The 26,707-nt window shown below is 42.3% G+C and overlaps 1 protein-coding gene across 5 annotated transcripts in view; it reads left to right on the forward strand.

Moving 5' to 3' along the window:
* ELAPOR2 (endosome-lysosome associated apoptosis and autophagy regulator family member 2) overlaps nucleotides 1-26,707 on the forward strand; it is a 291,435-nt gene that overhangs the window by 99,117 nt on the left and 165,611 nt on the right. For 3 of the 5 annotated variants that reach the window (XM_004263420.3, XM_033440083.2, XM_033440077.2), the window contains exon 1: nucleotides 3,547-3,930. The exons of the other annotated variants lie outside the window; for them this stretch is intronic. In XM_004263420.3, the coding sequence (XP_004263468.2) occupies nucleotides 3,742-3,930 (189 nt within the window). In that variant the 5' untranslated portion in view covers nucleotides 3,547-3,741. Of the gene's footprint in view, nucleotides 1-3,546; nucleotides 3,931-26,707 lie in introns of those variants that run through there. 5 annotated transcript variants of the gene reach the window in all.

Here is a 26,707-nt window from a genome sequence, read left to right on the forward strand (position 1 = left end):
TAAAAAAAGAAAATAAATCTGTGTTTAGCATCACTGGGCTATAGCTATGGCTTTTGTCGATTGTTAACAAAGTTTGGTTCAATTTTCAGGTACACATGGCACAAAATAAAGTGGAAAATTGATGACCATCTAGTGACTTTTAACTTTTTAATCCTTCATAGTTGAACCTCTCCCCAAAATATTCCATTGGGAATTTTCTATTAAAGTACTTAATAAAATTAGACTTTTAAGAATAAAGCTATTGGTCAGATAATCAGAAACCATTTGAATAATCTGCTGTTAAATTCTAAAATAAACAGCTACAAAGGAACCACAAAATTTTCTTGGAATTTTCCTTTCTCTATCAGTCTGTATGCTGGTTTTAATTACTTAAGGTCAACATGTTTTCTCTAGGTGAGAATCCTATGAGAAAATCATTTATTGACAGTGGCAAGTTGTCCCATTTAGGAAAATCTGTAATTGTCATTTGACCTAGGTTGACTGGAATGACCTTTGTTTTTACAAGCAATTGTTTTCAATCCATTAGCCATGTTGTTAGGTCTCACTTAGATGACAAAAATAATAATGTAATTTGACTCAAATTCTGGATGGATTAAATAATAAAAACATATAAAGTAATAAAATAAGAAAATATAGGCATCTGTTTGATCTTGCAGAAGTACTGTACCTCTAAGCATAAAATGAAATCACAAAAGGAAATAGTTGAGTACATAAAAATGACAATCTTCTGCAGAAAAGGTCACCAGAAACAAAATTAAAAGGAAAACTACAAACTGAGAAGAGTATTTGTGACATATATGGTAAGCAAAGGTGTAATATATAAAACTTACAAAGATTGCTTACAAATCAATACAAAAAGATTGAAATTCAATAGAAAAATGGTCATAGAGTGCCAGTGAGAAATTCACACACACTGACAAGAGAAGGAAATATATAGCCAGTAAATATATATGAAAAATTATTCAGTATTACGGAAAGCAGCTCTTTTGCCCCTTTCCTGTTTGTCCATTCCTGTTCCTCTCTAACCCTAAAAGAACATAATTATAGAAATGACATCACTAGGCAATTTAACTTTACTCCTGACTTATGTTCTACTGAATGCACACCATGCCTTGGCTAACCTGCTGATTCTTTTCCTAGGTTAAAAGTAGTAAGAATGAAGAATTAAGTAGTTAAAGAATGACCAGCTCTCTACCCACAGCAGCCCCCTTTGCAATCCTGTAGGCAGATCACATGGGCAAGATAATTTCTGAAGAAAGATACTGAGGAGTCAGCCAGTCTGCACACAGTGGAGAATGATGAAGAATCTAACCTCCTGCCTCGGTGATTCACTGAGATTCTTTCCCTCTTTTCCCTTTAAAAACTCTCATGGCTGAGCAGAACCTGGGGAGTTGGTTCTGGGAAACGAGTCCACCTTCTCTCCAGATTGCTGGCCTTCTGATTAAAGCAAACTTTCCTTTCTACCAACACTTGCCTCTCCAGTACTGGATTTTGAGCAGCGAGCAGCTGAACCTGAGTTCAGTAACATTACTAATTATAAAAATGACTATACATTTAAAAAATATTAATACACTAGCATTTTTCTCTTCTTCCAAAATGGCAAATATCTGAAGTATTATAATCTAGAATGCTGTGAAATAAGTACTCATAAACTGCTGGTAACAACTGACATAAAAATTTTTTAAGGAATTTTTGCACTATTCATCAAAAACTTAAAAAATGCACATGCTATGTAATCCAATGATTTCAATTCTGAAAGGCATCATAGAAAATTAAAAGATGTATGCACAGATTATGTACTAGGGCATTCATTCTAGAATTATTAATAACATCAAATACTTGAGGAACAGTGCCTAATATCCAAAAGTAAATTACAAATAATCCAAACAGTAGAATATATTATATGGTTACTTAAGTTGTGCTGTCAGAGACTTTAATGACTTGAGAAAATATTAATGTTAAGGAAAAAATAAAAGCAGGTTACAAACGATAATTCCCGTTTTGCAGTACACACACAAACACCAGGAAGGAAATTCCTCAACATGCTAATACCGCTAATAGTGTCATATTTGGGTGGTGGGATCCCAAGTGATTTTTATATTCTTCCCGATAGTCTTCAATATTTTCCAAAATGTTTACAGTAAACATGCATTACTGTTATAAGCAGAACACACAAGACAGGGGAGAGAGATTGAGAGAGAGGGAGAGAGAGAAAAGAACTTTCACATTTCACGTGCAAATGTTTATTAAAAGGACATTAGAGAGACTTCCCTGGTGTTGCAGTGGTTAAGAATCCGGCTGCCAATGCAGGGGACACAGGTTCGAGCCTTGGTCCGGGAAGATCCCACTTGGCGCGGAGCAACTAAGCCTGTGCGCCGCAACTACTGAAGCCTGCGCGCCTAGAGCTCGCGCTCTGCAACAAAGAGAAGCCACGGCAGTGAGAAGTCCCCGCACTGCAAGGAAGAGTAGCCCCTGCTCGTCGCAACTAGAGAAAGCCTGCTCACAGTAACGAAGACCCAATGCAGCCAAAAATAAATAAATAAATAAATAAAAAGAAAGAAAAGGACGTTAGAGACCGTGCCACGGACAAATTCAAGTCAACTTATACTGGATCTGCTAGGTCGATTTCTCCAGGTGCATAATTATCAGAAATTCGGGTGCTCCTTTTGAACAACAGGATAACTCACCCATTCACAGAATTTTAGACGAAGGGACCCTTGAGATCCCTGACAGTAACGAAGGCTTAATGTTCATCTTGCTTACCACTTGGTGCCTACCACCCGGATCAGTGTATTTTTGAATGAAAGAAAAAATGAAGACCACCCCAGTCATTGTACAAATGGAGAACCTGCTTCCTGCGGAAATAAAAGGACTTAACTTGCCCAAGTTTACATGTTATCCCCATGAAGTAACACCAACAGTAGCAATAATTACAGTTACTACTACTTTCAATAAACACCACATCTATTGCTTGACAGGCATTCTTCAAGGGCTTTACGTGCATCAACTTATTTAATCCTCATAATAACCTTATGGGTTAGGTATTGTAATTATTTTCATAAAATAGGTGAGAAAACGGAGTCACAAACTGCATCTAAATTTCATACCCCCTTTCTTCCCCGCCATTTCATGCAAATCCTAATCACCCCAAAATTCGGCCTGACGTCAGCTAGCTTGGATCCTTACGAAGGGATGCTCCTGGGGCATATCCGTGTGTGTTTGTGTGTGACGCGGGAAGTAGGAAGATTTTAAACACCCGCCGCCGGAAAACAATGTCCTGATGTCCTGGATTTTACTCTGGCTTCCCCTGCTCCCCCGGAGAGCCCCTCCTGGTGGGCCAAGGGGACTGGGGACGGGAGACACCACGAGGGCACCCCGGCCTCTCTCGCGTCATGAGGCTCCCCCCCCTCACCTCCCCCGGGGGCCGCTCAGCCCCGCAGGAGCCGCCGGGCAGGGCCGCAGCCCCGCCCGCGCCACCTGCTCCAGGGCTCCCGCATCCCCGCCCCGCGTCCCGCCCCCGCGCCGCGCCCGCGCCCCGCGGTCCCTCCCTCCGGCGTGACGGGAGCACGGGCGCCGGCCGCCCGGGCCGCGAGCGCAGCAGAGCTGACAGCGGGCAGCCGGGCAGGGGGCGAGCGAGTGGCGAGCCAAGCGCGCAGCACTCGCGGTCCGGGAGCCGGAGCGCGCCCCACTCGGGGAGGCTGCCTTCTTGCCGGCCGGCGGGCCGACCACAGCGGGACGGAGATGCTGCTCCTCCGCCCGGGGCCGACGCGGGGGAGGGGCCGGGGGCGGCCGGCCGGGGCTCCCCGCTGCGGGCTCTCGCCTCCCTGGAGCCCCGCCTGGATCTGCTGTTGGGCGCTCGCCGGCTGTCAAGCGGCCTGGGCTGGGGACCTGCCCTCCTCCTCCGGCCGCCCGCTTCCTCCTTGCCTGGAGGTGAGCCGCACCTGGTCTTTTACCTGGAGTTTGAGGGGGAGGGGCGAGGAGGGCGCGGGAGATGTGGGATGAGGGTCGTGCCCGTTTACTGCTCTCTGCCTCTTTCCTTCCTTGGAGGACCGTGCTTTTCGTTTGTTTCCAGGGATGAAGTTACCCGCCCCGGGAAGCTGGCCGAGAGAGGGTGTGTGGCTTTGCTCGCTTTTGGGGGGTGCGTTTCGCGCTCCTGGTGTTTTGAGGGCTCTGAAGGACTTTGCGGCGCCGTCTTGGAGTGCCAGGCTTGAGGACCTGGGGCCGAGGGAGAGCTTTCAGCAAGGGCAGGGGACTGGGGAAGCTTCGCCAGTGGGATTTGGAGACCCCTCACTTCACAGCTTTTCCAGAGAGCCAGATACGTCCGCCGAGGGCGTCCCGCTCCCCTCCCCCTCCCTCCACTCCCCAGTGTGTACAAACCCCTTCCTCCTCTTCCCCTGCTCTCAGCTTCCAGATGAGGCCCTGGGGACTTGCTAAGCCAGTGTGTGGTGTCACTTGGCATCCTTCTGGCAAAACGTGGATGTGAATTAGGAAGAAAAAAGTATTTAGGGAAGAGGTGGGTTGGTGATCTAGGAAATTAGAAAAGACAGAGTGAATATGCTCCTTTTGGGAGATGTTCATCACCTGGGATGAAGCATTGCTACTGTGTGTTTTAAAGTTTGAGATTATTGTTGATATATATATAGCCAAGAAAGGTAAATTATAGGTGATGTGATTTTTTTCCCTGCTTTTAGGAGAACTGGACTTAACAATGCCAAAAATTTACAAGGGGTGTCATTGGTACTTGTATTGGGTGTTTATCTTTCCCTTTAGTGTTCCAGAAAGTGCATCCTCTTAATGAAAATCAATGAAGGGAAGGAAGCAACATTTCTGACCTACTTTGAGTGATTATGTTGGGGAGGATATGAGGAGTGGTTACGGTTTTTAGGGAGATTGCTAAGAATCAGGGTGATGGGTCATTTTAATTTAACATAGCAAAATGGGTTAGCTAATAGCCCCTCTGGGAAACAAGACCAGACCTTGTTCCTTTGTGTCACTTTTGAATTTTACCCAGGCTTGAATTATAGAATATCCGCGTTCTAGACATCGTCCATCATCCATGCATTTCACCTTCCTCTCCCATGGTCTCAGTCCCAGGACAGACTGAAATGAAAGAGAATCAGATCAAAGGCATGTGTGCGAGCACACAATAGTGTTATAATTGGGGAAATCAGGGCAAGCACTCAGTGAACAGCTGTGTTTAATTTCAGAGTTTATTAGTATAATTAGTTGTTTAATCTGTATTCTCCTATCACCTGGGAATAGTCCATTCTTCCACAGAATGCTGCTTCTTGGGCATCTTCAGAATGAATAGTAACAGGACAAACTTAAAACCTTGCCTCCAGCCCCCAGTCCCAATATGCAAAACCTATTGTTTTTTTCCTGAAGTGAAAAGTCTTAAGATTCTTGTAAAATTAATTCTTAGTATTGGAGACTCTACTTGAAACAGGTGAAAGTCAGGGCCAGTGGGGGTGATGCTTGGCCACTATAGCTAGACTGATCCTTTAGGTGAGCACATGTTCTACCCCTGTATACCCAGGCAGAATGGAGTAAGAGTCTGCCACCCGAGACAAATCTTGAAACCAGAGGCAGGGAGATGGCGGAAGGTTCTGGAAGGCTGTGTTCAATTAATTGTACTGACTTTAGAAATTGCATGCGACTCAGTTCCTTGAGGTTTCAATTTTGAATTTATGGAAATAAATAAAATATATGGGAGGATGCTCTGGAGCCTGTGTGTGGCTAGTTGTGTTTTTAGAAAGGTGATGCACAGATCCAGTTATATTCTTCCTTATGACTGACAAACAGTTGGAAGATGATGGAGAGTTAGAGGTTCCTTTGGACATAGGAGGGGCAAGGGGCTGAATCTGCTTCTGGGCATCCCGTCTAACCCACTGAGCTAATTAACAGAGTTGATCATTGTTCCTCTCTGTTTTTAAGAGGAATGTGAGAAGGGCAGGTGTTTTTCAGGTGTTGAGGGTAAGGGTCTGCTTCTGCTTACCGGTAGGGAGGGTCCTTCCTCTGAGATACAGCTATGGAAATGTGGGCCAAACTCCTGTGAGCTAAGACATAGTTAAAATAACTCTCTGGTGCCCACTCCTGCCGGTGTATCCCTTTCCCCTCTTTAGTAACAGAAAAGGACATGAATGCCCTTACAATGCCCCACGTAAGGGACAGCACCACGTGGAGGGGAGGACAGCGAAAACCGTGAAAGTGAGGGTTCTGAGGCTGGAAACTAAAGCCAACTCTTTTTTTTTTTTCCCCCCCCGGTATGTGGGCCTCTCACTGTTGTGGCCTCTCCCGTTGTGGAGCACAGGCTCCGGACGCGCAGGTTCAGCGGCCATGGCTCATGGGCCGAGCCGCTCCGCAGCACGTGGGATCTTCCCGGACCGGGGCACGAACCCGTGTCCCCTGCATTGGCAGGTGAACTCTCAACCACTGTGCCACCAGGGAAGCCCAAAGCCAACTCTTAATAACAGGAGAGGATGTTGAAGGGAAAATCCGCAGGTAATTCTAAGCCTCATTGCTGCCAGTAGTTTTAGTCTCGTCCTCATTTATCAGTATTTTTATAAAAGTAATCACGTTTAACTAAGTTACAGGGACTCTCATTTTCCTTGCCTGGTTTTGGCGGGAAGCAGCAAAAGGGGAAGGACCAGAAGCAGAGAAAATTGGCCTGGGAGAAATCTAGTTATGATTGCCTGAGTTCAGAAAAGAGGCCCTTCCAAAAGACAGCTGGGATGTGGGTAAAGTTTCCCTTAGATTCTTTGCAGAGGATTGGACTCTGGGGTGAAACTCAAATATAATACAGCTTCCTTTGTCAAAGTCATTGGATTATGGAGCTGAAAAGGGAAGAAAAATGATTACTTTGGAAGGCTCAGCTGGGGATACAGTCAGCAGGGTGGACATACAAGCACAAACAGGAAGGGGAGACGGCAATAAAAGTACAGTCAATGTGCCAGCGGTTGAAGGACAACAATAGGATATGACTTTGATAAATGGTGTTTAAGCAAAAAAAAAAAAAAAAATGAGGACTGGATATCAGAAAGTACAGAATTTTCTTCAAACTGTTTATGGGGGAACTTATGAAGGATAAATATCCTCTGGGTATCTACTTTTCACTTGTAAAATGATAGTAATAAAAAGGGACCTGCCTGTCTCTATTGTGAGGATAAGATGGATGAAGATAAGTTAAAGGAAAATAAATTACACACACACACACACACACATATACACATATGAGATTTGATGATTGCTAGATTAGCAGACCTAGATCCTGATGTTTCAGGAAGGGTCTACAATGAGACTTCAGAGGTTCAGAGGATAGGCTTATCCAAGAGTTGAATGCAATGGAATTTTTGACTCATTGAAGAAGAGGACTTAATGGGGCTGCCAGAGGAAAAGAAGGATAAAAGCCAACAGATGAATCAGAGTTGGAGTAAGGTATTATAAGATAGACCGCGTGAGAGAGAAGTGCATGAAAAGAACAGAACTAAGTGGATTATGTATGCATTATTTAAATTTGGAAAATTAAATCACAAACTAGCTTGATTCTTAGTGCACTTCTCTACAGTCCTGCGTAATATGATTCTATTGGTCTCTCTGAATCTTGATTCAATGATGACTTGCTTTGCCAACAGTTTTCATTCCACAGTTACTGAGCTTAAACTATGTGCCAGGTGAAATGTCAGCTGATGAGAAATTACAGATTAAAAAAATAAAATTTAATTGGCTAAGGATGAGCCAGATATGTAAACTAACATTTGCAGTGAAGTGATTTGGTGCTATGAGAGCAAAAAGGGGCCCTAAGTCTAGTGGGGAGGATGTGAAACGGCCCTGTAGAGGAGGTGAGTGAGCCTGGAATGACGGGTAGGAATTTGCCAAGCAAACAAGGGTCAGATGTGAGGTTGCGCTGGTTTGGGGGAAAGATATTTCTGACGTAGAGCAGAGGTTGAAAATGGCAGAAGCACAGAACAGTTATGCTGTAACTAGTTATAACTGGAGTGCTGCATGCTACGAGGAGCTTAATGAGATATGAGGCTGAGAGGCAGGCGGAAGCCTGATCATAGGGGACCTTCTGTCGTGATAAGAAGCTGGTCTTCATTTGGTAGGTGATAGGGAGCAATAGAAGGATTTAAGAGTCAGGAGTGGGCTTCCATGGTGGCGCAGTGGTTGAGAGTCCGCCTGCCGATGCAGGGGACACGGGTTCGTGCCCCGGTCCGGGAAGATCCCACGTGCCGTGGAGCGGCTGGGCCCGTGAGCCATGGCCGCTGAGCCTGCGTGTCCGGAGCCTGTGTTCCGCAATGGGAGAGGCCACAACAGTGAGAGGCCCGCGTACCGCAAAAAAAAAAAAAAAAAAAGAATCAGGAGTAATGCAATATACTTTAGTTAGGCAACAGTATGGAGGTCACATGAGAGGGGTGGGAAATAGAAAGAGGTGAGACCTGCCGGGAGCAATTGTAAGAGTGCAGGTAAAGGATGACAGAACCTCAGTTGATGAGCAGCAGTGAAAATGGAAAAGAGGGATGATGTTAGAAGATAGAATTGACAGTGGGTGGATGTGGAGGCTGAGGGAATGGAAGGTTCTGCCTTGTCTAGAGGATGTACCTGCACCCTCTGTGAGGAAGATGAGATAAGGAGCTTGGTTCCGGAGAGCTGACTTCTAGAGAGTTCAGTAGGCAGTTAGGTAGCAGATCCAGTTGGCTCAGGGCACGGTCTGGGCCGGTGTGGAGATACAGGAATCACTTGAATGAAAGGCAAGGTTGACACTGCTGGATTGGATGGGATCATCCAGGGAGTGAGGACAAAGGATGAAAGATAGAACTTGGGTTTTTACGAACATTAAATGGGGCAGGAACCAAGCAGCCCACAGAGGTGACATGTAAGGAATGGCAAGTTTCAGGGAAATGCAACAGTGTAGTTATGGGGAAAGGGAGAAACGCCTTTGATGAAGAAAGGGGTTGGTTGTGTTGTCAGTGGTCAAGAAATTCGAATGAGATGAGACCTGAAGAGACAAGATTGAGTTTGACAGTTAGCTCCCTGATTCTTAACGCCCCAGTAGTTCCTGTGGAGGTATTAACTGGGGGGTGAGGCAGTAGTGATAGAGTAGATTTTATTAATATAACCTTCCGAGATTTGGTGAGAATTTGGGTCTTCCGTGTCCACATAAGTCAGTAGACTTGTAAATGGTCATATCTTCTGTTTTAGACTTTGATGGGCATAGCTGAGAAGTAACCTTTAGCCTTTCTGCAGGAAGTCTCTGAAGGTCCTGGGCTGTGGGTTAAGGGGTTAGAGATTCGAAAGCCACACTGTTGCTGCAGAAGTTAGGACTTGGCCTCTGTTTTCAAGCCGTTAACATAATTAATCTTGCCTGTCATGCTTGTGAAGGTGAATTTTCCATTTCAAGTTCTTATGCTCAGAACCATTTCTCATGTTTTAGGCAAATGTGAGCAAGTATTCACACCATCAATATTTACAATGTAAAACCAAGAGTTGACAGATCTGTGAAGTGTCATATTTTAGCGCAGGGGATGGAAATAGCAGAGCATAGTATAGAGTGGCACATATTCCTATTAGAGTGTATTCCTCGGCAGTGCCTTGAATCTTAGAGTAATTCTTGCTTGTCAGAAAACACCAGTTAAATTTTGGTGGCCTTTTCCTTCCCCAGGAAGAAACAGTGGCTAATTCTTATCCCTTTTTGCCTTTCTTAATTGAAGTTATATGTAATATTTCAACATTAAACACATGTTTATTAGGTACTTGTGTACCAGGTGCTAGCACTAAAATGTTGAATAAAAGGTATGGTCCTTCCCCATACTGAGCTGTATAATCTCATGTGGGCAGACTCAAAACAACACCACCTATCAGGTGATTCCATCTGTCATAAGCTCTGTGATGGGAACTGTGTGCAGTCGGCGTGTATAGCCTTTTTAGTCTGGTTGGGGTGGGATGGGTTCCCAAGGAAAAGATGTTTAAGCTAAGACCCAAAGCATGAGTAGGAGGTTGTGTGTGGTGGCTTTAGAACGCCTCATCCAGAGGAAGCCTTTTGGCCTAGGTCAGTTCCTCTAACTTCCTCTAACCTTTCCAGGGAAAGAGACAGATGTTCTCTTCTCTTCCCTGGTTCCCAGTCCCAGCCCATTGTTTGCTCTTGGGCAGCCATACACTGTCCTACAAAGGCTTTTGCACATGCAGGCCCGCCCTGTATAGCTGGGTGAGTGGTACCCACCTGTGGGGTCACGTAAGAGCTGGAATCCAGCCAGTGCTCAGGGTGACCAGCCAGCTGTCTTGGCACAGGTCTGCATCCATCCAGAGGAAGGAGGACCTTTTTCGGAGTCATATGCCCAGAGGGGGTACCATTTTCTAAGTCACTCAAAGGTGCCGTATGCCTTACCAGAGGCTCTGAACACCTGCCCCTCACCCCACCCAACACATAATAGACTCATTAGGGTAGGAATTTCATCCTATTCAGCAAGCAGTGATTAACTGTCTTTTTGTTTAAGGCATTTTGGGGGTTTTAAAAATGAGTAAGGTGCAGGTCCTCTTCTCTGGGAGCACGAATCACTGCCTTGAAAATATCATAGAGTGAGTGGTTTCCACTTTTTTCAGCTATAGAAAGGAATTGATCTTTATAATGCATTTAATCCTAATTGACAACTTCTCTCTTTTCTTTTAAACATCTTTATTGGAGTATAATTGCTTTACAATGGTGTGTTAGTTTCTGCTTTATAACAAAGTGAATCATCTATACATATACATATATCCCCATATCTGACACCTTCTCTTAATTGTAGCAGATTTAAGACTCTGAAACAAAAGCCCGGTGATCAGAATATATTGAAGTTTATTCTCAAGTCAATTTATGGCTCTGGAGTTCAGGATACTATTTAACTTGTTCAAAACTTCACTTTTATGAGGTTCTTTTCCCTTCGTCAGTGGTTCTCAAAGTGTGATCCTAAGACCAGGACTGTCAACATTCCCCAGGCAGTTGTTAGAAATGCAAGTTCTTAGGCCCCGTACACACGCTCCTGAATCAGAAACTCTGGGATTGAGGCCCAGCAGTCTGTCACAGCCAGCTCTCCAGGGGCTTGATTAGAAGGCATGCTGGAGTTGGAGACCCCTGCCCTAGGTATAAAGTGAGGGATGCAGTTTAGTTGTGTGAAACACCTGTTTTATTGCTAAAATTCCTTCAACTGTAACCCTTTCTGACTTCCTGCTTCTGCAGGGCATGTTAGAAACTCCTAAAATAATCCCATCAAATGGAGCTTGAGCTCCTCCCCCAACCGTGAAGCACATCAGCAAGCGCTACTCAACTATCTTCTATACGCCAGGTAAGAGGCAAGATGCTGGTGATAACACAGGATGCAGAGGATATGGTCACCCCTCTCTAGGAGCTTACAGCCTGAGAAAAGAAGCGAACATGGAAATGATTAAGTACCTCTCTCTGAGATAGACATTAGAATAGAAAACATGGTAATATTAAGAGGGTATGGCTAACCTTCTTGGTAAATGTTTTCCAGTGTTTGTTACTTATAGGGGAGGACTGTTGTTTACGTTTTGCTCCAACTGCAAAGCATCTCCTTGTTATAGTAGAAGTAGTCTTGAAGGTCACTGAAGAACTTATTCCGATCTGAGCCCTGTGTGGCCTTGAGCAAATGACCCTCTTTGAGTCTTTCTGCGTCTGCAGGTGGAGATAGTAACTTCTGCCTTACCCCCATTAGAGTTGCTGTAAGGATCAAGCTAATGTATTTGAAGATGCTTTGTAAATTTTAATGCACTGCCATATATTATTATTCTTGTGTAAGCTAAGAACACTGTTTCTAAGGGGATGGATTGAGGTGTGAAAGGACTGGGATGTGGGTAGGAAAATTTATTTACTGGCAAAAGCATTTTATAGGTGTATTTTTTCTAACGATGGGAGTTGTGCATTGTGAAGAGTTTAGAGGAGCAAAGGTATAAAAAGAAGAAATGTCAGTTCTAATTCTTCCACTTAAGGATATCTTGCATTTAATGTTTTAGCACATTTCCTACCTATATACTTTTTCCTTTTTTTTTTTTTTCTTTGCGGTACGTGGGCCTCTCACTGTTGTGGCCTCTCCCGTTGCGGAGCACAGGCTCCGGACGCGCAGGCTCAGCGGCCATGGCTCACGGGCCCAGCTGCTCCACGGCATGTGGGATCTTCCCGGACCGGGGCACGAACCCGTGTCCGCTGCATCGGCAGGTGGACTCTCAACCACTGCGCCACCAGCGAAGCCCTATTTTTTCCTTTTTAAAAACCATGAGTGAGTGCTTATTTTATGGATAAGTTGTATCTTTTCCTCTTATTGTAAGCATTTCCCAATGACATTAATGTTTCTTTATAAGTATTTTGGTAATATTTATGAAATATTTTAATACGTGATATATTGCAAAATATAGCATGATTTGAATATCTGCCATTGTTTACTTATGAGCCATTCACTTCAGCCTTTCACTGAAAGTGCTCTTTTAGGTCAACAATGACCTCCTCTTTGCTAAGTCCAGCTGTCATTCCTCCCCTTTCCCTGCCTTATTAGAACACTGGACCCAGCTGACTGTTCGTCGCTGCTGAAACGTTCACTTGGCTTCAAGCACACCATGCTCTCCTGGTTTTTCTCTTGCTCCACTTTGCCGGTTCTGCCTCGTCTCCCTGACTTCTTTACATGGAGGATTCCCTGCCTCAATCCTTAACCGTCCTATCTTTTCTGTCACCCTGACTCCTCACACTTTTGGTGATGTCATCCAGTCTCTTGGTTTTAAATACATCTGCATATGGACCACTGTCAAATTTATATCTCCTGCGTGGACCATCCCGTGGCTTCCTGACAAGCACAGCCTCGACGACTCCGCCTGGATAAGTACCTCAAACCTGTCACGTCCAAAACCAAGCTCCTGCCACTGCCCCAAGCCGACTCCAGTGTGGTCTTCCCCATTTCCTTAAATGCCAAGTCCTCCCTTCCAGTAACTCAGGTCTCAAACTCTGGACTCTCCCTGACTTCTTTTTCTCCCATGTCTTATATCCAGTCTAGTAGCAAACTCTCTCGTCTCTGCCTTCGAAATAGCCAGAGTCAGAACTTCTCACCCCTTGGCCTGTACCGTCTGGGCCACAGCGCCATAGTATCTTGCCTGGATTATGGCTGTAACTTTCCATCTTGATCTCCAGTTAGAGTTCAGCAGAGCAGTCAAGAGGTCCCATTAAACATAAGTCAAAAGCTGTTATCTTTTGCTCAGAGCTCTTCTAAGGCCTGGTTCAGAACAAAGCTCTGATGGTGGCTTGCAGGCCTAACATGATCTGGCCTCCTTTAAGCCTCGATTGTCATCTTACTACTCCCCCTGTTCTTCACTCTGCTTCAGCCTCCCCGGTCTCCTTGTTCTTTCCAGAACGTGTTATGGAAGCTCTTTCTCAGGGTTTCTGCCCTGGTTCTTTCCTCTGCCTGCAGCTCTCTTCTCAGGTATCTGCTTGCCTTTCTCCCTCATGTCCTTAAGGTTTCTACTCAGTTGTCATCTTTTCATAAGATGGCCACCTCCTTGAAATTGCAGCCTCTTCCTGTCTATCCCCATTTCATGCTTTTGTTTTTCTCCGTAGTACTTTTCAGCATCCATCATAATATACATTTAAATTAGTTATTGATAATTTGCTTTTATGAGCCCACTCTCAGCAAAGATCCATAAAGACAAGGCAATCCCTCCCTCCCTCCCTCCTTTCCTTCCTTCCTTCCTTCCTTCCATCCATCCATCCATCCATCCTCCCTTCCCCCCTCCCTTCTTCCCTTCCTCCCTTCCTGTTTCTTTTTTTAAATAAGCTACTGTATCCCTACCACCTCAAACAGTGCCTGGCACTGTGTTGAATGAATGAGTAAATTTAATTTTGGGCACTTAGATTGTTTTGAATTCTTTGTAGTATAAAAAGGTCATCATAAGCAGCAACACAGAATGTTGTCTGAATTTCTGATTCTTGAAGATAAAATTGAAGCAGAAATCTTAGGTTGAAAGATATGAGCTATACCCTAGCCAACAGTGAAAAGTGTTATTTATTTATTTTAAAAATTTATTTATTTACTAATTTTTTAATTGATGTATATAGTTGATTTACAGTTTTGTTATGTATGTATGTATCTTTTTTGTATATGTATATATGTATGTATTTTATTTATTTTTGTATATGAAAAAATATTTTTTTCAGATTCTCTTCCCTTATAGATTATTACAAAATATTGAGTATAGTTCCCTGTGCTATACAGTAGGTCCTCGTTGGTTATCTATTTTGTATATAGTAGTATGCATATGTTAATCCCAAACTCCTAATTTATCCTTTCCCCCCTTTCCCATTTGGTAACCATAAGTTTGCTTTCTATGTCTGTGAAAAACTTATTTATCAATATTAATTTGATGGTGGAAAATGCTATCTCACTGGTGTAATTTACATTTCTTTAATCACTGCTGAGGGTCAGTATTTTTTATGTGACTTAGCTTTTTGTATTTCAGTTTCTGTGGAATTTCTGTTTAGGTGTTTTCACTTACATATAATATATATAATATATGAAGTCTTTCATGTGATTGGCTAAGAAAAATCGTGAAGCAACTGCAAAGGGATCAAGAATTCTCGGACTTCGGTTGAGTCTTTGTTCTAAGAGTGTGCTTCTGAAATTTCAAGACAGCCCTACTTCATTCTGTTACTTCTTTTTCAGTGGCCATTCATATGTTAATTTGTTCCTGTGGCATTTAATGAGTTCACGTCATGTATTTCTCTCATAGGTAAACTAATAATACGGAAGTCTATGATTATAGTAGAGATGGGTTAAGTGCTGTGGTGGAGTTGTGGACAGAGTTTTTTTTTTGTTTGTTTGTTTTTTTTTTTTTTACGGTACGCGGGCCTCTCACTGCTGTGGCCTCTCCCGTTGCGGAGCACAGGCTCCGGACGCTCAGGCTCAGCGGCCACGGCTCACGGGCCCAGCCGCTCCGCGGCATGTGGGATCCTCCCGGACCGGGGCACGAACCCGTGTCCCCTGCATCGGCAGGCGGACTCTCAACCACTGCGCCGCCAGGGAAGCCCGGACAGAGTTTTATAGAAGCACAGAGGGAGGGACTGCATCCCACTAAGGAGCCCTGGTCTCAGAGAAGGTGCTGTTTGAGCTGAGTTTGGAAAGATTTCCAGAAGTGCTTTACAGGATGCATAGAGGCCAGCCTATCTCGGTCAAAGAAAACCGATTGTATGACTGCACAGAGGAATTAAATCATAGAACCATTTCACGGGCTAGAGTGAAGGCACTTGGGTGACAATGGCAAGAGATGGCTAGATTATGAGGAAGGTAGAGACTGAGGGTTTTGTGAGAAAAGCTTTGGGGACCACTGACATCAGATTATTCTGTTTGCGAGTGGAGGGATATAAAAGGGGAGTAATACTGGAGACAGGAAGATCAGTTAGGGGATGTTGCCTCTCTCACGGGGAAGAAAGAAATGTCAGAGCTAAGCAAAGGACAGAATGGGGGGTAGGTTAGGTGATGGATTTGACAGCTGAGTGATAAATTTCAGTCTACCCGACTTCTAGGGTTTTTGCCTTGGGCCGCTTGGTAGACGCTCTGCCTTTCATTGAAACTGAAAATTTAGGAAGTGAATGAGGCTGCTGGAAGAAAGAGGATGAGTTCATTATTGGCATCCTGAGTTTAAAGTGCTCTCCCAGAGACAGGTGGATGTTCGGAAGTGTAACCAAGAGGTGACTTGGGAGCCAGGGGCACATAAGAGGTAGTTGAAGCCAGTGGTGTTGATGGGGTCACCTAGGCTGTGAGGCACCACGTGTTGAGGAGAGGCCTCAGGGAAACACCAGCATTTAAGAGGCGAGCAGAGCAAGAAACGATTGAGAATGAGACTGGAAAGGCACGACCAGGAGAGAATGATAGCACAGAAACTGGCTGAGGGTCGAAGGGATAGGTGACCAGTAAATCTGCAGTATGATCCAGACACGTGATTCTTGATGTTCGGTTAGGCATTAGAAATATCATATCCTTGTGGACAAGATGCAGAAGTATGTGCTGAATGATGATATAACTAGGCAGAGTGTTGGATATTTGAACAAATGTACCCTGAGGTTATTAAGTTAAGGACTTGATGCTAAGCTGAAGGAAGTTTTCCAATGTAATACCTTTGGTCTTAGTAGCTACTCTCCGTCCTGTTACTGTTCTGCTTTTACTATTGAATCAGTAGTTTGGTTTTGAGAAGGCTTAACCAAATTTTGTCAAGTCAGAAAGCTGGGAAAGATGCCTAATGAGTTGGAAAGCAGAACTGGGATTCAAATGATTGCAAGAGGTTAGAATAATGGGCAAACATAATTGTTCAAAATGTAGTCTGTCCTTTTTGGTTCTGAAATTCAGATGTTCAAGCATAAGGTGAGGAATTCTTGCTTAAAAGTAATTTTGAAGCCACAGATGTCCTGTAGCTGCTAAAAGCAATGATGGGCTGGTGGGAGGGTTCCTAATTTCTATTAATATGAGCAGAGTGCTTGGCTCATAGAAAGTGGACACTTAACAGGTCAGTAATACAACTTAGGTGCAATATTTGAAGAGGGACATTGAAATAGGGAGATTTTGGTTTAAGGTGTGAATTAGGAAGATGAACTATTTCGAGAGTATCTCCACATACCTGAGGACTGATCAAAGGAACTGAGGCTGTTTAGCTTGAAGAAGACTTAAGGGGACCGTAATAGTGAGCTTCAAATAACAGTAAGTACAGTCATGCGTAAGGGGCATTGGTATAATGCTCATTTAGAGGACAAGATTAGGTAGGGTTAGTGGGTAATAGATAGAAGAAAGAAGAATTTAGTTCATCCAAGAAGATGTTTTATATCTGTAGAGCCATGTGCTGCTGCTTTGAACTCTGAAAGTTGCAAGGTTCCTGTTTTGTTGGGACAGACTTCTGTCCTGGATCACTGCTGTCCTGAGTCAGAACTGTTTACTGCACTGTACCTATATTACTGTGGTAGATATAAGGGGCAGTTCAATGAATGTATACACATTCCTCCTGTAACAGGTGAGAAGATAAATCTTTCTCCTTGGTGATTTAATCTTAGGACACATTCTTTCTTAATCTGTCATCCTTAGCACTGTATTCTAAGATTGCTACATCGTAAACATAAAGCAATGCCCTTTGATATTTAACATTATAAAATTGAGAATGGGAGGAATTGGCCATTTGAAATGTAAGTTTAGCACAGACTGCACTATGATAATTCTTGGGCCTATCAATAAAGCATACTAGGAGATAACTCAAGCCAAGATAATCAGTAGATGCTTAAGTAGATCTGAGCTTGGTACCCTAGCAAGGGCTTCGCTAGCTAAACAGCAGATAAATGCTAACATCACTTGCTCTAACATTTTTTTTATGGTTTCACTTTTCACATTTGACCTTTTTAAAATGAAAAGCAGTATATGTGCATTTTATTTATTTTTTAAAATAAATTTATTTATTTTATTTATTTATTTTTGGCTGCGTTGGGTCTTCGTTGCCGTGTGCGGGCTTTCTCTAGTTCCGGAGAGCGAGCAGGGCCTTCTCTTCGTTGCGGTGCGCGGGCTTCTCATTGTGATGGCTTCTCTTGTTGCGGAGCATGGGCTCAAGGCACGCGGGCTTCAGTATTTGTGGCACACGGGCTCAGTAGTTGTGGCTCACGGGCTCTAGAGCGCAGGCTCAGTAGTTGTGGCGCACGGGCTTAGTTGCTCCACAGCATGTGGGATCTTCCTGGACCAGGGCTTGAACCTGTGTCCCCTGCATTGGCAGGCGGATTCTTAACCACTGCGCCACCAGCCATATGTGCATTTTAGAAAAGTGAAGTAATAAAACCACCCTTAATTGCACTGAATAAGCACACCACTCAATATCTTAGTATTTGTAATAGAAATAACATATAAAAAGAGGAATAGCCAGGTACAGTTTAAAGGCATTTCATGTATTAACTCACTTACCCAGTCCTCCAGACTCTGATGAGCTCAGTCCTAATACTTGTTGCATGGTTAAATTACTGTGAGCCCCGGCTAACCCCCGCAGTGTCCACACTCTTAACCATCTGGCTCTACTGCCTCTATCACATATATCAGATATCTTAGCATATATTTCATTATGAATTTACATGTATGTTGACAAAATGGGACTATTCTGTATATACAGTTTGATAATTTTTTTTTTTTTGCATTTAACAGTATGCTGTGAACTTATTCCCACATTTTAATTCATGTAGAATTTTATTCAGTGCTTGTTGTCAGGTAGACCTTGGACTTTATTTTCTGAATAGCCCATTTTCACAAATAGTGTTCAAACAATCCATAATCCATCCTTTCTCCACTGATTTGTTTTCTATACCATCTATCGTATGTGTGTGTGTGTGTGTATGTATATATATGCACACACACATATATACACACATATATATTCTTTATAATCTATTCTATGTATAACATATGGCGTATTATATAGACACACAAACATTTATTTGACATCTTTTGGGCTACTTTATATCTATTGATTTTTTTGTACCAAGATTGCTCACAGAGTTTTTGTTTGTTTGTTTTTTTGCGGTACGCGGGCCTCTCACTGTTGTGGCCTCTCCCGCTGCAGAGCACAGGCTCCAGACGTGCAGGCTCAGTGGCCATGGCCCACGGGCCCAGCCGCTCCGCGGCACGTGGGATCTTCCCGGACCGGGGCATGAACCCGTGTCCCCTGCATCGGCAGGCGGACTCTCAACCACCGCGCCACCAGGGAAGCCCGCTCACAGAGTTTTATAATATGATTTTATACAATACTTTTGCTTTTCTTTCCAGGATTTCTTAGCTGTTTTCACTCCTTTTAGTCTTCCAGTTCAACTTTAGAATAATTTTGAAAAATTTACAAAAAAATTCTCCCTGGAATTTTCTTTTGGATTCTGTTAAATCTCTTCATTTATTTGGGAAAAAAATGTCATCTTTACAGTATTATTTTCATATTTGAAGGTAGAATCTGCTTCAGTGTTTGAAGCATTCTGTGTTTTTCACCAGCACAGTCTTTGTATACCTATTTTTTTGTTACTGTTTTCTGTGGCAGTTTCCCTACCATTTTACCTTTTGATTTTTCCCTGTGTTGAAAAGCCTTTGTGTTTTGAAAATTAACTGCATACCTAGTCTCTTACAAAGCAGCCTTGTTAATTCTAGTATTTTGTCAGTTAATTAACTTTGATTTTCTTGATAACAAGTGCCATTTATTGAGCAATTAAATGTGTAAAACACTTTATATTAATAGTAATCCCGGGCTTCCCTGGTGGTGCAGTGGTTAAGAATCTGCCTGCCAATGCAGGGCACACGGGTTCGAGCCCTGGTCTGGGAAGATCCTACATGCCGTGGAGCAACTGAACCCGTGTGCCACAACTACTGAGTCTGCTCTTTAGAGCCTGCGCACCAGAACTACTGAGCCCGTGTGCCACAACTACTGAAGCCCGCATGCCTAGAGCCAGTGCTCGCAGAAAGAGAAACCACCACAGTGAGAAGCCCGCACAACACAGCAAAGAGCAGCCCCCGCTTGCCACAACTAGAGAAAGCCCACGTGCAGCAACGAAGACCCAACACAGTAATAAATAAATAAATAAATAAATAAATAAATTTAAGAAAGAAAAGAATCGTCTTGCAAGAATAATTTAAAAAAAAAAAACAAACAGTAACCCTCACAGCAATCCATGCCTCTGCTTTTAGAGATGAGGAAACTGAAGGTGAAAGGCAATTAATAACTTGCAAAAGATGACAAAGCTAGTGAGCCATGAGGCTCGGATGTATTTCTCTCCAGAGACCTCATTGAACCCCACAGAACCCCACTGCCTTCCACTCTGCCTACACAGAACTGGTCTGTACTTACAGCTCTCTACAGCTGCTTTCAAGAGACTATGTACTGAATCTTACTAAGGTACACCAAGCAGCTATTTATGATTTTTTTCTCCTTTAGTCAGTCATTTTCAGACTGTTCCTTTTTCTCAAGATATTAATCCCCTTTTCCTGTGTTTCAGAAATCCACCATCTCCTCCAGGGCAGTTGTTAGTGTTGCATGTGTCTTCACCAGGGGAGCTCCCTATTCCACTGAGTTTAACCCACACAGCTGTGTGCGTGGCCATTAGTCCTCTTGCCTCTGGGATGAGGTGTCTGTGCAACGTCCCTAGACCAACTTCTGCTGTAAGGCACGTTTTCTTCCCCTGCTGTGCTGATCAACTGAGGGGATCTCATTCTGTGTATACTAGATTCTTGATTAGGAGAATGTTTTTAGAATTTTAGAGTAACAGAGCTGTCTGTAGTTTTTCCACAGTAAGCAGCACATGACAGGCACTGGACCTAGGGCATGTTCAGCCTCTATCTTTATCTGTATGGTCCTGGAGATGAAATTGAGGGCGAGGGGTGTTAGTCTGATGACATCTTAAACCGGAGACCTGTAAAACTTCAAAAATAAAAGGTCAAACTCTGTTGTAAGAACAGTATATATATACACCAAAGACAGTTGAGAATAAAAATTGATGGATGGTAGTTCTGTCATTTTATCACAATTGTTTTAGTGGTTTCCTTTCCTTTTTTTTTTTGAATTGTATTTATTTTTTTATACAGCAGGTTCTTATTAGTCATCCATTTTATACACATCAGTGTATACATGTCAGTCCCAATCGCCCAACTCATCACACCACCACCACCATGCCTCTTCCCTCCCTTGGTGTCCATATGTTTGTTGTCTGCATCTGTGTCTCAACTTCTGCCCTGCAAACTGGTTCATCTGTACCATATTTCTAGGTTCCACATATATGTGTTAATATACGATATTTGTTTTTCTCTTTCTGACTGACTTCACTCTGTATGACAGTCTCTAGATCCATCCACGTCTCAACAAATGACCCAATTTCGTTCCTTTTTATGGCTGAGTAATATTCCATTGTATATAGGTACAACATCTTTATCCATTCATCTGTTGATGGGCATTTAGGTTGCTTCCATGACCTGGCTATTGTAAATAGTGCTGCAATGAACATTGGGGTGCATGTGTCTTTTTGAATTATGGTTTTCTCTGGGTATATGCCCAGTAGTGGGATTGCTGGATCATATGGTAATTCTATTTTTATTGTTTTAAGGAACCTCCATACTGTTCTCCATAGTGGTTGTATCAATTTACATTCCCACCAACAGTGCAAGAGGGTTCCCTTTGGTCCACACCCTCTCCAGCATTTGTTGTTTGTAGAATTTCTGATGATGCCCGTTTTGACTGGTGTGAGGTGATACCTCACTGTAGTTTTGCATTTCTCTAATAATTAGTGATGTTGAGCAGCTTTTCATGTGCTTCTTGGCCATCTGTATGTCTTCTTTGGAGAAATGTGTATTTAGGTCTTCTCCCCATTTTCGGATTAGGTTGTTTCTTTTTTTTAATATTGAGCTACATGAGCTGGTTATATATTTTGTAGATTAATCCCTTGTCCGTTGATTGATTTGCAAATACTTTCTCCCATTCTGAGGGCTGTCTTTTTGTCTTGTTTATGGTTTCCTTTGCTGTGCAAAAGCTTTGAAGTTTCACTAGGTCCCATTTGTTTTTATTTCCATTACTCTAGGAGGTGAATCAAAAACGATCTTGCTGTGATATATGTCAAAGAGTGTTCTTCCTATGTTTTCCTCTTAGAGTTTTATAGTGTCCAGTCTTACATTTAGGTCTCTAATCCATGTTGAGTTTATTTTTGTGTATGGTGTTAGGGAGTGTTCTAGTTTCATTCTTTTACATGTAGCTGTCCAGTTTTCCCAGCACCACTTATTGAAGAGACTGTCTTTCCTCCATTGTATACTCTTGCCTCCTTTATCAAAGGTAAGGTGACCTTATGTGTGTGGGTTTATCTCTGGGCTTTCTATCCTGTTCCATTGATCTATATTTCTGTTTTTGTGCCAGTACCATATTGTCTTGATTACTGTAGCTTTGTAGTATAGTCTGAAGTCAGGGAGTCTGATTGCTCCAGCACCGCTTTTTTCCCTCAAGACCGCTTTGGCTATTTGGAGTCTTCTCTGTCTCCATACAAATTTTAAGATTTTTTGTTCTAGTTCTGTAAAAAATATCTTTGGTAATTTGATAGGGATTGCATTGAATCTGTAGATTGCTTTGGGTAGTGTAGTCATTTTCACAATATTGATTCTTCCAATCCAAGAACATGGTGTATCTCTCCATCTGTTGGTATCATCTTTAATTTCTTTCATCAGTGTCTTATAGTTTTCTCCATACAGGTCTTTTGTCTCCCTAGGTAGGTTTATTCCTAGGTATTTTATTCTTTTTGTTGCAACGGTAAATGGGAGTGTTTCCTTAATTTCTGTTTCAGATTTTTCATCATTAGTGTATAGGAATGCAAGAGATTTCTGTGCATTAATTTTGTATCCTGCAACTTTACCAGATTCATTGATTAGCTCTAGTAGTTTTCTGGTGGCATCTTTAAGATTCTCTATGTATAGTATCATGTCATCTGCAAACAGTGACAGTTTTACTTCTTCTTTCCCAATTTATATTCCTTTTATTTCTTTTTTTTCTCTGATTGCCATGGCTAGGACTTCCAAAACTATGTTGAATAATAGTGATGAGAGTGGATATCCTTGTCTCGATCCTGATCTTAGAGGAAATGCTTTCAGTTTTTCACCATTGAGAATGATGTTTGCTCTGGGTTTGTCATATATGGCTTTTATTATGTTGAGGTAGGTTCCTTCTATTCCCACTTTCTGGAGAGTTTTTTTTTTATCATAAATGGGTGTTGAATTTCGTCAAAAGCTTTTTCTGCATCTATTGAGATGATCATATGGTTTTTCTTCTTCAATTTGTTAATATGGTGTATCACATTGATTGATTTGCGTATATTGAAGAATCCTTGCATCCCTGGGATAAATCCCATTTGATCATGGTATATGATCCTTTTAATGTGTTGTTGGATTCTGTTTGCTAGTATTTTGTTGAGGATTTTTACATCTATATTCATCAGTGATATTGGTCTGTAATTTTCTTTTTCTGTAGTATCTTTGGTTTTGGTGTCAGGGTGATGATGGCCTCATAGAATGAGTTTGGGAGTGTTCCTTCCTCTGCAATTTTTTGGAAGAGTTTGAGAAGGATGGGTGTTAGGTCTTCTCTAAATGTTTGATAGAATTCACTTGTGAAGCCATCTGGTCCTGGGCTTTCGTTTGTTGTAAGATTTTTAATCACAATTTCAATTTCATTACTTGTGATTGGTCTGTTCATATATTCTATTTCTTCCTGGTTCAGTCTTGGAAGGTTATAACTTTCTAAGAATTTGTCCATTTCATCCAGGTTGTCCATTTTATTGGCATAGAGTTGCTTGTAGTAGTCTCTTAAGATGCTTTGTATTTCTGCGGTGTCTGCTGTAACATCTCCTTATCCATTTCTAATTTTATTGATTTGAGTCCTCTCCCTCTTTTTCTTGATGAGTCTGGCTACTGGTTTATCAGTTTGGTTTATCTTCTCAAAGAACCAGCTTTTAGTTTTATTGATCTTTGCTATTGTTTTCTTTGTTTTTATTTCATTTATTTCTGCGCTGATTTTCTGATATCTTTCCTTCTGCTAACGTTGGGTTTTGTTTGTCCTTCTTTCTCTAGTTCCTTCAGGTGTAAGGTTAGATTGTTTATTTGAGCTTTTTCTTGTTTCCTGAGGTAGGCTTGATAGCTGTAAACTTCCCTCTTAGAACTGCTTTTGCTGCATCCTGTAGGTTTTGGATCGTCGTGTTTTCGTTGTCATTTGTCTCTAGGTATTTTTTGATTTCCTCTATGTTTTCTTCAGTGATCTCTTGGTTATTTAGTAACGTATTGTTTAGCCTCCATGTGTTTGTGTGTTTTACGTTTTTTTCCCTTAATGCATTTCTAATCTCATAGCGTTGTGGTCAGAAAAGATGCTTGATATGATTTCAGTTTTCTTAAATTTACTGAGGCTTGACTTGTGACCTAAGATGTGATCTGTCCTGGAGAATGTTCCATGCGCACTTGCGAAGAAAGCGTAATCTGCTGTTTTTTGATGGAATGTCCTATAAATACCAATTAAATCTATCTGGTCTGTTGTGTCATTTAAAACTTCTATTTTCTTATTTATTTTCATTTTGGATGATCTGTCCATTGGTGTAAGTGAGGTGTTAAAGTTCCCCACTATTATTGTGTTACTGTCAGTTTCCTCTTTTAGAGCTGTTAGCAATTGCCTTATGTATTGAGGTGCTCCTATGTTGGGTGCATATATGTTTATAATTGTTATATCTTCTTCTTGGATTGATCCCTTGATCATTATGTAATGTCCTTCCTTGTCTCTTGTAGCATTCTTTAAAGTCTATTTGATCTGATATGAGTATTGCTACTCCAGCTTTCTTTTGATTTCCATTTGCATGGAATATCTTTTTCCATCCACTCACTTTCAGTCTGTATGTGTCCCTAGGTCTGAAGTGGGTCTCTTGTAGACAGCATATATATACGTTTTGTTTTTGTATCCATTCAGCAAGCCTGTGTCTTTTAGTTGGAGCATTTAATCCATTCATGTTTAAGGTAATTATCAATATGTATGTTCCTATGACCATTTTCTTGATTGTTTTGTTTTTGTAGGTCCTTTTCTTCTCTTGTGTTTTCCACTTAGAGAAGTTCCTTTAGCATTTGTTGTAGAGCTGGTTTGGTGGTGCTGAATTCTCTTAGCTTTTGCTTGTCTGTAAAGCTTTTGATTTCTCCATTGAATCTGAATGAGATCCTTGCCGGGTAGAGTAATCTTGTTTGTAGGTTCTTCCCTTTCATCACTTTAAGTATATCATGCCACTCCCTTCTGGCTTGTAGAGTTTCTGCTGAGAAATCAGCTGTTAACCTTATCGGAGTTCCCTTGTATGTTATTTGTCATTTTTCCCTTGCTGTTTTCAATAATTTTTCTGTGTCTTTAATTTTTGCCAGTTTGATAATTCTGTGTCTTGGCGTGTTTCTCCTTGGGTTTATCCTGTATGGGACTCTGTGCTCCGTGGACTTGCATGGCTATTTCCTTTCCCATGTTAGGGAAGTTTTCAACTATAATCTCTTCAAATATTTTCTCAGGTCCTTTCTCTCTTCTCCTTCTGGGACCCCTATAATGTGAATGTTGTTGCGTTTAATGTTGTCCCAGAGGCCTCTTAGGCTGTCTTCATTTCTTTTCATTCTTTTTTTTTATTCTGTTCCATGGCAGTGAATTCCACCATTCTGTCTTCCAGGTCACTTGTCCATTCTTCTGCCTCAGTTATTCTGCTATTGATTCCTTCTAGTGTGTTTTTCATTTCACTTATTGCATATTTCATCTCTGTTTGTTTGTACTTTAATTCTTCTAGGTCTTTGTTCAACATTTCTTGCATCTTCTCGATCTTTGCCTTCATTCTCTTTCCGAGATCCTGGATCAACTTCACTATCATTATTCTGAATTCTTTTTCTGGAAGGTTGCTCATCTCCACTTCATTTAGTTGTTTTTCTGGGGTTTTATCTTGTTCCTTCATCTGGTACATAGCCCTCTGCCTTTTCATTTCGTCTGTCTTTCTGTGAATGTGGTTTTTGTTCCACAGGCTGCAGGATTGTAGGACTTCTTGCTTCTGCTGTCTGCCCTCTTGTGGATGAGGCTATCTAAGAGGCTTGTGCAAGTTTCCTGATGGGTGGGACTGGTGGTGGGTAGAGCTGGCTGTTGCTCTGGTGGGCAGAGCTCAGTAAAACCTTAATCCGCTTGACTGCTGATGGGTGGGACTGGGTTCCCTCCCTGTTATTTTTTGGCCTGAGGCAAACCAACACTGGAGCCTACCCCGGCTCTTTGGTGGGGCTAATGGTGGACTCTGGGAGGGCTCACGCCAAGGAGCAATTCTCAGAACTTCTGCCGCCAGTGTCCCTGTCCTCACGGTGAGACACAGGCACCACCGCCTCTGCAGGAGACCCTCCAACACTAGCAGGCAGGTGTGGTTCAGTCTCCCCTGGGGTCACTGCTCCCTTCTCTGGGTCCCGATGCACACACTACTTTGTGTGTGCCCTCCAAGAGTGGAGTCTCTATTTCCTCCAGTCATGTCAGAGTCCTGAAATCAAATCCTGCTAGCCTTCGAAGTCTGAATCTCTAGGAATTCCTCCTCCCGCTGCCAGACCCCGAGGTTCGGAAGCCTGATGTGGTGCTCAGATTGTTCACTCCAGTGGGTGGACTTCTGTGGTGTAAGTGTTCTCCAGTCTGTGAGTCACCCACCCAGCAGTTATGGGATTTGATTTTATTGTGATTGCGCCCCTCCTACCCTCTCATTGTGGCTTCTCCTTCGTCTTTGGATGTGGGGCGTCTTTTTTGTTAAGTTCCAGAGTCTTCCTTCGATGACTGTTCAGCAATTAGTTGTGACTCGGTGTTCTCACAAGAGGGAGTGAGAACACGTCCTTCTACTCCGCCATCTTGGTTCTGTTTTCCTTTTCTTATTCCTCTTTCTTTAAAGACTTGAATCACAATTATATGAGCCAGACATTGTTCTAAGTATTCAGACATTTTCATGCATTTAAAAATAATCATTTGTTATTAGTCTATGCATTGTTCATATGTAAATGATACTGCTTTAAAGTGTTACTCAGATATTTTACGGGAAGATTGAACAATTTCCTCAATCTGTTTTTAAACTTTATTGGAGACTAATTGAAGTACACTAAATGACGTATATTTGAAGTATACCATTTGGTCAGTTTTGACATAT

Source organism: Orcinus orca, chromosome 9 (genome assembly GCF_937001465.1).
Source record: "Orcinus orca chromosome 9, mOrcOrc1.1, whole genome shotgun sequence".
NCBI lineage: Eukaryota > Metazoa > Chordata > Mammalia > Artiodactyla > Delphinidae > Orcinus > Orcinus orca.